The 14,491-nt window shown below is 34.1% G+C and overlaps 1 protein-coding gene across 1 annotated transcript in view; it reads right to left on the reverse strand.

The window, feature by feature from the left end:
* LOC136027047 (homeobox protein unc-4-like) overlaps positions 1 to 11,869 on the reverse strand; it is a 28,723-nt gene extending 16,854 nt beyond the window's left edge. The window contains exon 1 of the mRNA XM_065703970.1: positions 11,368 to 11,869. Within this exon, the coding sequence (XP_065560042.1) occupies positions 11,368 to 11,785 (418 nt within the window). The 5' untranslated portion in view covers positions 11,786 to 11,869. The remainder of the gene's footprint in view (positions 1 to 11,367) is intronic.
* Positions 11,870 to 14,491: the final 2,622 nt, after the last annotated feature.

A 14,491-nucleotide genomic window follows, 5' to 3' on the forward strand; every position in this document is an offset into this window, starting at 1 on the left:
TTAGAAAACAATTCTTACTTCAGGATATGATGAATAATCCTAGCTACCATATTTTCCATGCAGATCCGCTATACTTTTAAATTGCGGCGGTACGTTCGTTCCTACAGAGTCAAGTAGTCCATGTAAAGTAAACGGCTAATATATACACTTATTTTAAAGCTTTGTTTAACCAAATTGATTAACTTTTGATCAAATTATTTGATAAAATTACGCAGAGTGATACATAATTTTGTGTCAGCTATTACGGAGGATGATCCAGCGAGTCACTGCGTAGGTGGTGGTGGGGGATACCTGACACCTCAAAAGTGTATTTTTAGACCCAAATTTTCAAACTTTTGTGAGTAATCTGGTATTTACAGACAAGAGTCTTCGAATGCGAGGAGGTATAAACTAATTTTTAATTTATTAAGCTTAATCTTTGTGAGTAATCAGGTATTTATATACAAGAGTATTCGAGGGCGAGAAGGTATAAACTGATTTTTAATAATTAAGCTTAATCTTTGTGAGTAACCAGGTATTTATAGACGATAGTCTTCGAGGGCGAGGAGGTATAAACTTATTTTTCAAACAGCTCGTGGTAACGAACTGTTGGAAAAATATATAAAAAGTGAATAGTTAAAATAGACATATCCAACAGTTCGTAGTAACGAACTGTAGTAAGGAGTGACCCAGCTCAATAGTAAACAAAACTCTAAAAAACGAAATTTTAATTCCAAGAGTTACATCAAAAGAATTGAATTTTTATGCTGATTTAAAATATATAAGTTTCATCAATTATAGATTTACCCATTAGAAGTTACAAGCCTGAGAAAAGTTCCCCCATTTTAGAAAATAGAAAGAAACATCCCCTAAAAGTCATGAAATCTTAACCAAAAATCACACCATAAAATTCAGCGTATAAGAGAACTCAAAAATAGTGGTTTCAAGTTCCTATCTACAAAAATATAGAATTTTGTATTTTTTGCAAGAAGACATATCACGGATGCGTATTTGTCTGTTTGTTTTTTTTTCCTAGGGGTGATCGTATCGACCCAGTGGTCCTACAATGTCGCGAGGACTTATTCAAACAGAAATTAAAAGTTCGAGTGCCCTTTTTGTGACAAAAAATTGGAGGGCGCCTAGGCCCCCTCCCACGCTCGTTTTTTTCCAAAGTCACCGGACCAAAATTCTGAGATAGCCGTAAATAACGGGGTTAATCTTCTCCACAGTACCTCACTCTTTACGCTAACAAGTGCGTAAATAGGGGATTCATGTCCTCCACAATGCCTCGCTCTTTATGCTAAAATATTTTTAGTAATCACAACTATTTATTCTAATGCCTTTGTGATTCAGGGGCAAACCCAGAACCCAGGGATAGTGGGATCTAATGCAAAAATATCACTGTCCGTCCTCATTAAAAATTTTAATTTTTCGTTTCGTTTGGTCAACGGAGAGGTACTCTAGAGGAAATTGGTAATATGGACGAAAATTACAGTATTACAAAAATAATCTAAATTTGATGTTTAAAAATATATAGTTGGTAGCGAATAATTTCAATGATCGCATACTAAGAAAAAAGAAAGAACATTCAAAATAATAATTAAAGCTATATTATGTCTCCCTAAATTCATGTCCCCCTTACTAATACAATCTGGAGCCGAACGAAAAGCAGCTCATCCCTGTATAAGGCGGGAGGATGTCCTAATGAAAGACTTATGGGAAATGGTAACTTCTTGGGAGGGTGTAAATAAGGAGGCTTTAAATAGATTGGTATGGAGGAAGCGTGTGCGCAGCTATGTTGGCCGTAGGTGGCTTGTGGCTGCAGTGAATTATTAGTCATTGAAGTTGTAGTAATAGTTAAGAAAAACGCCTATGCATAATTTTAAACAAATATTTAATTGTCATCCGTAAATGATCCTTAACCATTAAATTTTTCAAAACTACGAAAGCTGTTTTCAAAACACTAATTACAACTGTCCTACCCAGGGTATTACGGAAGCCCACTAATGAAAACTTGTTTTTAGCCGTTCAAAATTTTAATAACATTTTTTTTGGGTGTAGTAATAACTGTGGATATAAGCAGTATTTTTGTTTTCAAGCGCCGTATATAATCACAGAAGAGGTTTTCTCAATTATAGCTTAAAGAAAGCAATCATAAAGCAAGGCTAGGTCGTAATTGTTTTACTTGAAAAATTATTATTTAAATATATGCTACTCTCGAATAACAGTTTTTTACACTTTGGGGTGAGAATTATTGAGACTAAGCTTCATTCCCGCTTTTACATACCTATAACTCACTGCTTTTTCTTACTGATTTTCGACCAATTTTTGACGTTTTTATATCTAGAAAAATGAAAAAAAGTGCAATATTAATTTCAAATATATATTTCAGTAGACAGATAAAGCTGAATCTCAGCTATCGAGTGACGACAGCAAATTTTTTGTCATACGTTCAAACATTAAAACTGTAGGATGGTAGAAAATAACATACCAAAACTTGCACAGAGGAACATAAGCCTTAAAGACAATCACAAGCCATCATTATCATGAGTAATTTCTGATTTTAGTTTTTTTTTTTCTGACTCAAATGGGCAGTTTAAATATTATTTATTGCTGGGCCATCCGTCTGGGATCGGACTAAAAGCAGGCCATCCCTGAATTGGGTGGGAATAATAGAGAATTTAAAGAAAATTAGACCTTTATAGAAGGGAGTAAAGACCAAAGCTTAGAATAAATTGTGGTGTAGGAGGCAGAGTTGTGATGGTGCCAGGCGGCTTGGTGCTGCTGTGAATTGTTAGTAGTAGTAGTAAAAAAAAAATGGCAAGTATTTAAAGAGTACTGAGCGAGCGATAACTCTTAACTGCTGTATAGCTGTATAGCGTTGGCTTTGGTGTCTGATTTGGGTAATGGATAAAAGGTTCTAAAGTTTCATAGAAAGCAGAATTTCCACACAATTTTAAGAATGGAGACACTTCTGCACGACAAATTAGGTCTATTACAGACTGTGTATGGTCTTTCAATTTGTTATTCTTTGTTTTCTGTTTTTTTTATGTGTGTGTTTTTTCATGTGCTGTTATTTTTTTCTATTAAAAATAATTTCTTTTTTTCTAACGCTTTTTCTATTTATCATTTTAGTAAATCGTGCTATCCCTTAAGTGAGTTTCAGAAAAAAGGAACCATATAAACACGCCTTTTTTTTTACCCGTTGTTGTGCTTACATGTTGTCACCTGTCAGGTTTTGAGAAAGTAAAAGTAAGACAAAACCTGATTGGCTCACTTGTATGAGACTTTAAGCAAGTATAAAGGACAAACAGGTTTTGAGTCAAAGTATTCTTTTTTAAGTAAATAGAACACAGGCAAATTGTGTGACCAATAAAAACTTCAAGCTCTTTTAGATACTTAAAAGGTCGGACTGACCAATGCAAACAGAGAGGTATGCAAAGGGAGGGCCTTGTGGTCTTTTTTCAATTCTAATCTTTCCAAAATTACTGTGCACTACTTATAAAAGTAACCAAATCAAATCTATTTTTCTTTTTATTGCCCCATCCCTGAAAAGTCCTGTATGCGAGCCTGAATGCAGAAATTCTAATATTATTACCGACAGACAAGTAAATTAGCCAACATAAATTGTCTTTCATGTGCAAATCAATAAAAATTTATACTATTCATATTTAAATAAAAATCACTAAGAGCCCATTCCGCCCCCACCTTCATTCAGAATACACCTACGCCGGTGCCCAACAGAGGTTCACACAATTAAGCTAAAAAGAGGATTAATAGTTTCAAGTACAAAACGCCACTAGCGTCAGTAAAATAAAAAAAGAGCTAAATGAATAAAGCAATGGTTAACACACTTCATCAATGTCTTGCAACTGTGATTTATCCACACAACAATGTGCGCAAACTCTGTGACAACCCTTGGTTATGGCTCATTTTTCATCAGGTATGGACCATACCCAATTTTGACAACAAGATAACAAGGAAGGTGTTTACCCCCTGGTGCAATCATTCGACCGACAGAAGACGCAAATTAAAAGGCGAATCTTCCCTTTATTTAAGTTGGAGGAGGTTGATTAAATGTTTCACTCAATATGAATAATTGACTTATCATGCAACGTCTACACTTGAGGAGATTATGAGAAAAGTTTTCAATACAGGATATGACTTAATTGTTAGTCTAATACATAATATGGTTGCATGTAGGCCTAGTAAAACCGTCCATAGGCAAACATATGTGTATATGCTCCTCCTTAAGATTCCAAGATGTTGGAGCTCAGAGTTATGAGTTGTTCACGACTCAGATCAACTATAGTTGAACTGAACATTTGAAATTGAAGAGGCAAGTTGTACAAATTTTCCAAAAGATGCAGTGAAGAAAATTCAGTGAAAAATTTCTGATTTTTAAAAGCTAACTGAGTCACTGGGTGTGCTTTTAAATGTCGATATTAGTGAATGTCGTAAAATTCAGTCAAACGGGATCTAGAACAAATTTATAATTCTTAACTAGTCGGTGTGTCAGCACCTTTTCTTAAAGCAAATCTATTCTACGAGCAAAATTGACCTATTCTCCTTAGTTGTTTACGCTATCATTGCCGGCCGAAGTTTAAAGCTATGCTGACACTATTTAATATACTTTTCATTACATTTTCAAAGTCTAAGGTGGGGGGGGGGGTATTTTTTCCAATGAAAATAAAAACAGGAGTATATTTTTCAAAGAATTAATTTCCCAGTGTAATTTCTGTATTAATACCCTTGCATTATTTCCTAGAGTCAACATGCTACTAATACCTCTGCTACGATTTCCTACTAAAAACTCACTGAATACCAAAACCACCTGAGGCTAAGGCAGCTGCTCCTCACTTTTTCAAGTGCGTTCACGGTGCAAACCTCAGAAATGTGAAAATTGGACCTAGAACTTCTGAAAGTCACGCTGGATGTCAATTAGGGAAAAATTCCCCTTTTTATATTTTAAAAATACCGAAAGTGGCATTCTGATTGAGAAATGCCTCTCTTTACATGTAATTATGTTGGAAGAATTAAGAATAAAACATTTTTCCTCCCCTTCAGTTGAAAGATGCATTTGACACTCTTCCTCCATATTTTGTAAATTGACCTTGACGTATTTCATAAAAAATAAATAACAAAACGAACACCTTTCTGAATCAAATAAAAGTTCAAAGAACAGGCGAAAATAGAAATATAATGAAATATAAATCATGCCACATCGTAGAAAAATTTTAAATATCTATTGTATAGATTGTCTGAGGAAACTAAAAACAATCTTCCGTTAACTAAAAAAAAAGAAAAGAAAAAAAAAAAAAAAAAAAAAAATGTTGCGCACGTCGTTTTGCTGATTAGCTTTGTTAACTAAAGCTACCCAATAAAATGGGTCGTAAAAGAGATTCTGCGCAAAAAATAGCGCTTAAGATGAACGAAGTCTTTAAATTACATATTGAGAGAAACCCCTTCTCTTTGTTGAAATATGAAAATGATAAACATCTCTTACCATGATAGATAATTTTGACAGATCCCACATCTCTTCCTCCACAACTTATATCCTCAGACCCAATTTCCAAAGTTTATATGAACCTACACTCTACCCGGAAAAAATCCAAATGAATTTGATCGCGCAGTCACTAACAAATATTGCCAATTTCGCTGCATGTCCCGATGTTGCAGGACGTCTGTCAAAACCTTTCGAGAATAAGTACTCGTTCTCAACTGACTCCTTGCACGTGAAAAAAATATACACTGGAATTTGACGTTATATGAGACCAAATCCTGTAGAAGGGGCTCGGGGACCAAGTCCCCCCCCCCAAAAAAAAATCCTAGATTTTTCCATTCCGGGCTCTTCTTGTTCAAATTATCACAAAAGTTACTTCTGTTATCCCCCCAAATAAAATCCCTGCGTAAGTACCCTTACTGAATCAATCAGTTCGTAGTAACAAACTGCACGTAAGGAGCGACTCGGCTCAATAGTAACCGAAACTCTAAAAGTGGAACTTTTATATTAATAGATATATAAGAAAATTCGGTTTATTATGCTGATTGTTTGGTCTGTTATACTTTCCAAATTCAATAATCGCTTCTTGGACAACTTCCATTTCGGGCCCTTAAAGGTTAAAAATGTGTTCATAAGAATACTGCATAGGATTGCTTATTATTATTCATTAGCCTTAATAGTAAAATGCTATTTTTAAAACAAATTTGCAGGATTTTTTTAAAAGAGCCTGAAAACCTTTGAAAAATGAATCAGAGCATAACGGAAAGTAAAGGATGTCATTTGGATCACCATTGTTGAAAGCCCCGATTAGGAAACTTACTACCCCCACCTTGAACAACAAGAAGAAACCCATCGTTTGATGGGTAGCGCTGATGTATCCTTTTGAATTGAGATTTTTGAATAATTTTTGAAAAAGAATTGAAAATTATAATCCAAATTATCCGATCAGGATTCGGATAATCTATTTCCTTAGAAGGGCAGATTGTAGTCAATCTCATACCTTTGCTGGAATTCTGGAAACTCTGGGTGAAAGATCTTAGCTTTGTGGCTACAGTTTTAAGATTTCTAAGACATTTTTCTTGGAAAACATGAGTTTTCAACCACTTACGAGACCTTACAGCCGAATGAAAACTAATATTTTGCGTAAGAAGAATTTTTGTGGGTAACCACCTTGATGTTTTGTTCAGTTACTTCCAATTCGTTTTCGTGGTCTTCTCAAGTTTTAATGTCCCTAAACTTTTGTTTTATCTTCAACCTTTTAAGCCGAATCTGCAAATCATGAATGAATCATGTCCAACCATAAAAAAAAATATTTATGTGAAAATTCAATACAACTAGTATGTTCAAGTATATTGTATTTTTGTTGGCATAATTGTCGTTTAAACCTGTTATATTTATTCTTTTGTAAGTTGTTTAAAACTACCGCCATTTGTGAGGAGATGTGATATATTCAATTAATATTAAACCACACAGTTTTCTATTTCCGTAAAATTTGGTTATAGGCCTTGCGTTTATTTCGCTGTTACACCCTAATAAAGCAAAATAGTGAAAGACTATACAATCTTAAATGATTTATAGACAATAGACTTAAGTTAGTATTTCAATTTTCAGGGGGGGGGGGGGTAAATGGAGAATTTAATCAAAAATTTTAATGAAGTGGCTTAGGGATTCTCAATTTGATTTCAGGAAATTTCGGAAAAACCCGAAAAGTCAAAATTATTGATTTTTTATGGAAGGAGATTTTTCAGAATAACCTAAAAAGAGGATCAGATTGGTTAGTTAATTTGTTATGACAGAAACAATCATGGAAACTTATCAAAAAGGTACAGCTGCCTAATTCAAAGTAAAACCAAGAAATTGAACACAAAATTCATCAAACTGACAGAAGGAATATAAAATAAGTTTCAAAAAAATGAAGAATAATCAATATTTTGGCCAAATATGAAAATACTGTCCAATGCAATTGTTAGAAATGGTATACCTATTAACAATTTAAGGCTCTATGTATTGTTTATTGCATCATATTAGACTTGTAGTACTGATAAAGGCTTGTTATGGGTTCACAAAGCCAAAGTAGAAACAGGAGGTACATGAGGATTAATTTTCAGTTGTGGCTGAAGCACTTTAAAAAGGCATTTGTGTGGTGAAAATTGCCAGGGGTTGCCCTGCTTTCTTTTAAATTTTAGATTGCCTCAAAGAGCTTCAAAATATTTGGTAATATTTGCAAAATAAAGCGCCAAAGGTAAAATCCAATGCAGTTTTATAATTTGTCTATTTCGGCCAAAACAGAGTTTTCCAGTATGCCTTTTAAGTCCTATATTTTTCCTAGCGAGAAATACTTCTTTAAAAAAAAGCCAAGAAATTCAAACCTACGTAGTTATCAAACAAAATGGAAGAAATTGGCTTTTCTTATTCAGTCTTGGTTGCGTCGACACTGACATCCCAAAGAAGAAAAATTTCAAAATCAAGACGTAGAATATTCTTATACTTTTTATAAATCAAATGATGAAGGTAAATATTATATCTAGCTCAGGCACGAGGCATTATAGGGGAGGAGAATGATGGGGTTTGAACCCCCTCTAAAAAAAAATGTTTGTCCGACTCGTAAAAACGAAACAAAACAGAATATAAACAAATTTTTGAAGTGTTTATAAAGCTTTTTTGTTACCCCCCCCCCCCCAAAAAAAAATCCTTGATACATTCTACTTTAAAATACAAGAGGTAGGGGCTTAATCAGCAATGTTAAAGATCAGTGGTGTAATTTTGTCATAGTCCTTTGGGGGAGGTCAGAGTTGGAGCCAATTTTTCGAAATCAAGTGAAAATGACATTGAAAACTGAAAAACGAGTCATATAGAAAAAAAAACAAAAGGTAAAGATACCCGTTTCTGTAGAAGCTGAAATATAGTTTTCACAATATTTTAATGGAACCAAATTTCAGCTGAGGGGGGCAAACTGGAATCTGTGGGGAGTTGCAAATTGAGGTCTGGAAGGGGCAGTTGCCCCCTAGCTTAATAGCAAATTACGCCCTCATAGCAATTGCTAAAGATGGTCAGCTTCTATCTGTCAAACTTCATTGAATCATAAATATACCTTGGTAATTTCATTATCAAGTAGTTTGTTGCAATTGTCATCAAGTTGAACTGTCATTAAATACCGATTAATGCTATGAATAATTGGAATTTTCAGAAAAGGAATTTTGATAATGTACGTTATTCATCAAAAGGTTGCCTTTTTTATTATGCCTCTAAATGTATAGAATTCAGTAACTTTGAGTATAACAATAAAGTTATGAGTCTGAGAAAAATTGATTAATTTTCAAGGAAAGGAAAAACTCCCACAAAGGAGGATATAAGTTCATAAAATTCAGCATATTAGACAATACTATTACAGATGTTTTAAGTCAGTATGTATAAAAATGCGATATATTATTATTTTCTAAGAAGGATTATGTGTGTTTATTTTTTTCTTTGTTGGATGATCGTGCCAACAAAAATGATCCTTTAATATCAGGAAAGGGTTCATGTTGTAGGAAATTTGATGTTCTAGAACCCTTTTTCAATACAAAAAAAGACTCAATCACAGAAAAGTATCGTATTCTGCCATTTTACGGCATGAAACAACAATTTCGGTCAAAAAAGAATCTTAGAAATGAGCCAAATTTCAGAAATGAGCCAAAATTTTGAGACAGCCAATGGATTTAAAATATTGAGAGGCTCTATAATGATTTCACCTGCCTCAAAAGCATTAATAGCGCATGATGTATATATATATATATATATATATATATATATATATATATATATATATATATATATATATATATATATATATATATATATATATATATATATATATATATATATATATATATATATATATATATATATATATATAGGCGAATATTAGGCACGAAACATGGACACTGAGGGGTGAAATATCCTCTCTTATTGCAGAAATGACAATTTAATATTGAAAATTATATCTTACGTAGAAAAACAAATGCGCTAAATGAGCTATTTTTCTTGAAGGATTATCCATTAAAAAGTTTAAATTCAATTTTAAGAGGGGAGTTCTTAGTGACGATGCCCTTATCAGATTTAGAACAACCATGAATAGGGTATTAATGACGAACAGAAATTCAAAATATAGGCTTTTTCAAGTGAATGTAAAGAGCAACACAAAATTTAAGCGAGCAGAAATTACTATGTAAATAAGGAGGACTATTCCCTCTTCAACCTTCTTCCCCTATTAACTCTGAAGTTCTTAGTTTGACCTCCTAATTCTTTAAGAAGGACTTCTCAAGCACCGGGGCAATTTGAATAATATAAAAAATAGTTCTCACAATGATTCAGGAGCCTATCGATGCGCAGTGGCTTTGAAACTTATTTCAGTCTAAATGTTTCGAAATGCGATCAGCAATTACAACATTTGCAATTACCCATTAACTAAATTTATTGCACTTATAAGTGCTTCCAGTGAAGCGCTATAAACTAACGTAAAGAGCAGCGGGTTGAGCTTGATGAGGGGGTGTCTCTCTCATATATTTATAACTTTATATTCAATTTTAAGTTTTAATATGGTCTTTACTTTAATTTAACGAGATTTGTTCTTATTATTTAATTCAACTTCCTACAATGATCTCATTTCACGAGGTCTCAATATTTTTTTTCTTATCTGTTGAGTGATTTTTATTTAACACGTATTTTGTTACTGTACAATTTTATGGCAGGGCTTAGGTTTCTAATACAATTATTATAATCATATATGGTATACAAGACAAAAGCCTTTCTTTTGGCAAAGAATGTTTTTTCATACAGGACCCACCACGAACGAGTCGTCAAGCATATTAGAATAATATATAGATGTGTTTGTGCATGAACTAGCTAAACCAACCCCTTTCAGATCTACCCCCTAACTTAGAAAAGTTTCCGTCGGAGAAAAAACTGTGAATTACAGCCAACGAGACGTAGAGTTCCAGCGCAATGATTTAGACAGAATGAAAATTTCATTTCTTTATTATTTCCTTAAATTACATTGACTATACTGTAAAACAAAACAAGGTACTTCATATCATTAAAATGACTCTTAGGACAGCTAATTTATCAACTTCCAACTTCTTTGAAATTTATTTGACTCTATAATAGTTCATTGCTATGCAAAACTGCCATCAAGAGCCGTGACAATACGAACAAAAATCTAATCAACAAGCGGCATATCAAGCATATAAATGACATCCATACTCCAACTACACAAAATGGGCCCTATGGTTCAGTCCCAGGGACATCAAAAATTCAGGCGATGGGGAAGGGCAAAATTTATCTTTACGAACCTAGATGAAAGGTCAATTAATTGTTTTTTCCACCTTTTTCAACAAGAACACAAAAAACCGCATTTTTCAGTACAAATACCCCGAAAATGATATTTTCCAAAATTTTGAGGCGTAAGATGCCCCACCCCCCACCCACCAATTGGCAATCCTGTTTAGTAATATTATCAGGAGTTTCCCCACCTATTGAATTTTCCCAATAACCATTTTGGTCGTTATTCTTATCTGATTATTTCTATAAATAAAACCTACCCTAGAGATTATTATTTTTATATTCTGCCGGTTTGTTACATTCCCCTATAAAATGCAGAATTTTCCCCAGTTTCCCCTTCATTTGATTAGAAAAGAATAGTTGGTTTTCACCCATTTTGTACAAGTGAATATCCGAACACATGGATTATATGTTCTGAAAGAAGAAGAATTTGGCCACAATATTTTTTTTTATACCATATAACCATATTTAACGAAAAATCTGAATCCATTTAAATCATGTCATAAAAGTACCCTTTCTGTTTCAGGTCAAAGATAATATATACTATAAAGTTCATATTAATTTACCTGAGCCATCTCCATCATGACCGGTTCTGGAAGGAGATGGAGGCGGACTAGTCGATAGTCCCGGTGTATCACAATATTTCTGAAATCCAAAACCTGGAAACACTGGTAAAGGTGCCGTCGGCATACGGGCTTTGATCTCACTAAGTGCTGCTTGCTGTGTACGATAAAAGTTTAATGCCCAAATACTGGCAGGGGAATTGACAATAGCCGAAGTATGAAGTAACTTTTGTTGATGGAATAGGGGATTTTGTAACTGAGGTAAGTTTGCAAAAGGAAACGCCTGAAATGGCAGGCGAAGCGCCTGGTGGAAAGGCGGTAAGGTAAGTCTGTCTTCATGGAATGATTTAAGCATATCCTGTTGCTTTGCTAGCATTACTGCATAATTGTCTTGTACACTTTGTTGAAAATGTTGTTCCATATTTACAAAATCAATCCACTTTTTCACTCTATTTCTATTAACTTCAGAGAAATCACTGATCTTCTTGTGCTATTTCAACTTCAAGCCATGGCTGAATTGTAATAAAATCATCTTCCTCAAGTGAAGCATTTTGCCATAAAATTGAAGAGCTGACTCCGCCCCTGCATGATGATTGGCTAAATGTTTTTGATCTTTCCATTTTAGAGCTCAGCAAGTTACTAAACAGAAGCCTGTTTTATAAACAGCCTAGTACAATCAGGATTGTTTACTTTATATGTGACACGGGGTTCAGTTGGTTGAATTGGGGGGGGGGGGGTCAAAAATCCTGAATCCTCTATATTTAGCGCTCATCTCTTAGATTTTGAAAAATAAATAATTGGAAATCTTATTTTTGGTATTTTCATTGAAAAACGACAAATTTGACCCCTAGATGTAGAAAAATACATTTTGCGCCCTTCTAAATTTTCAAGAAACGAAGCCACTTACACGTTTCAAAACAGCATAGGTTAACACAAAGTTTCACTTAGTGCATTTAAGTACGGAAATAGTTTCACATAATTGGCAATTTTTACCGAAAATAATGTTTTGCAAGTGTAGTGTTTCCATGCATGCAAGCTTCAGAAATTGCACCCAATACAGTCTTTTTATGGGATCATGTATCTTGTGGCCGTATGGTTGACAAGCCGATGAAGAGTATGATAGTGTATTATTCGCAATTTTTTCGTTGATTGGCGTGGTCATCGGACAAAAGTCCACATTAAGGTCAACTCGAGGAGGCTTCAGCCTTCTCCCCCCCCCCCCCCATCCGCTACAATACTACAGATTAAAGTTAATCTGTATTTTCTGATATACGTCCTTTTTGCATTTATTTAATTACTAAATAAAAAAGTGATAATTTATATCTGCTGTTTCGAAGGTTTTGACCCCCCCCCTCCGACAAAAAAATCCTGCGTACGTGCCTAGGGTGCTGCGACCCTTTAACAATTCCACTCTTTACGCTAAAGGTTGACTTTTTTCTACCGATGTTTCAAAGACAAATTCTATATAAAAAGAGCTTATGATTCGTACTTTGTGTCGATTATACAATTTTCAGTTATTGTTTTCAAAATAACTATCAGTAACTAAAGCACTTGCAATCACCAACTCGATGCATTTTTGCACTTTAAAAAGCTTTTAAATAAGCATTAATTAGACTTCGGCATACAAAGAAAGAGTTTAGCGGTTGTCATTCCCTCCTATACAGAATAATTTCGTTCGTTTGAGTTCGAATCTCGCCCTTCCCTTTCATTTAAAAAAAAAACTGTTGTTTAAAATATAGTTACTATAAGGTCCATGATTTCTATGAGACGTATTAACCCAGATAACCGGAGAGGGCTTCAAGTGATAATAGGGCCTTATGAGTGTTTTAACCAGCATTCCAGAGATGGAATGAATGAATGGTGTCAGAGTGTGACTATGTTTGCGAATACGAAACAGTTTGTAGTAATGAACTGTAAGAAGGAAGTGGCTCAGCCCAATAGTAACCGAAACAGTAAGCACAGAATTTTGATAACAATAGATACAGCAAAAAAATTGGGCTCCAGAAATTGTCATTTTTTTGCCAGAAGGAAGATCCAGGATAAACATTTGCTTGTTTTTTGTTAGTTTTTTTCCCCAGAGGAGATATTTCGAATTGTTCTAGTGTCCTTTGCAAGTAGTCAAAACGATTGAAGGGGAAATAGCCACTCCCTTACGCTCCTTTTCCCCCTAAAACGCCTGATCAAAATTTTGAGGTAGCCCTTGATTCAGCATAATTGAAGGGTCTAATATTTATCCCTTGGGTATGACATGACCCAAAAGAGTCCTTTAGAAAACGGTGGTGAGTTATGAAATTTATGGCATTTGTTGTTGAAAAAATATAGTTTTTTTGGAGAGGGATTCCTACGTGGGATTTTTCACGGGGAGAATTTTCCGAGGAGAGAAAGCTTCCGGGGGAATATTTTCAGGAGAAATTTTGACAGGGGGAGAGGATTTCTTAGATTTATTTTAAAAACGGCCAGAAATTAGATGAAAAACAATTTTTTTAGGTGGTATTAAGGAACAGCATTAACACATAAATGAATAAACATTATTCGATATTTGAGGTGGGCCTACCCTCTCTCAACCCTGGATCTTTATGCTAAAGTTTGACTTTTTGTCACAATTCTTTAAGAAAAACTAATAAAGTGCCTTAGAATTTGAACGAGAAGTATTTTTAAAGAACTTTATTACTTCAACGTAAATAGCGAGGGTAGAGGTAGAGGTAGCCTCCTTATAATCGGAATAATTTATGTTCCCTTTTATTTTGCTCCTTGGTTAAAATTGAAAACCTTGTTATTTATTTCAAAGTAAAATTTATTCCTTTTTAATATTAAATAAAAAAAAGAAGTTTTTTAACTGAAAGTAAGGAGCGACATTAAAACTTAAACGAACAGAAATTATCCGTGTATGAAAGGGGCTGTTCCTTCCTCGACGTCCCACTCTTTACGCTAAAGTTTGAATCTTTCTCCCAATTTAACTTTATAAAACAGTATATAACTTTAGCGTAAAGAGCGGGACGTTGAGGAAGGAACAGCCCCTTTCATACACGGAGTAATTTCTGTTCGTTTTAAGTTTTAATGTCACTTCTTACTTTCAGTAAATTTTTTTTTTTTTTATTCAATCTCTGAACGTTTTTGAATTAATGCA

Source organism: Artemia franciscana, chromosome 5 (assembly GCF_032884065.1).
Source record: "Artemia franciscana chromosome 5, ASM3288406v1, whole genome shotgun sequence".
Classification (NCBI taxonomy): Eukaryota; Metazoa; Arthropoda; class Branchiopoda; order Anostraca; family Artemiidae; genus Artemia; species Artemia franciscana.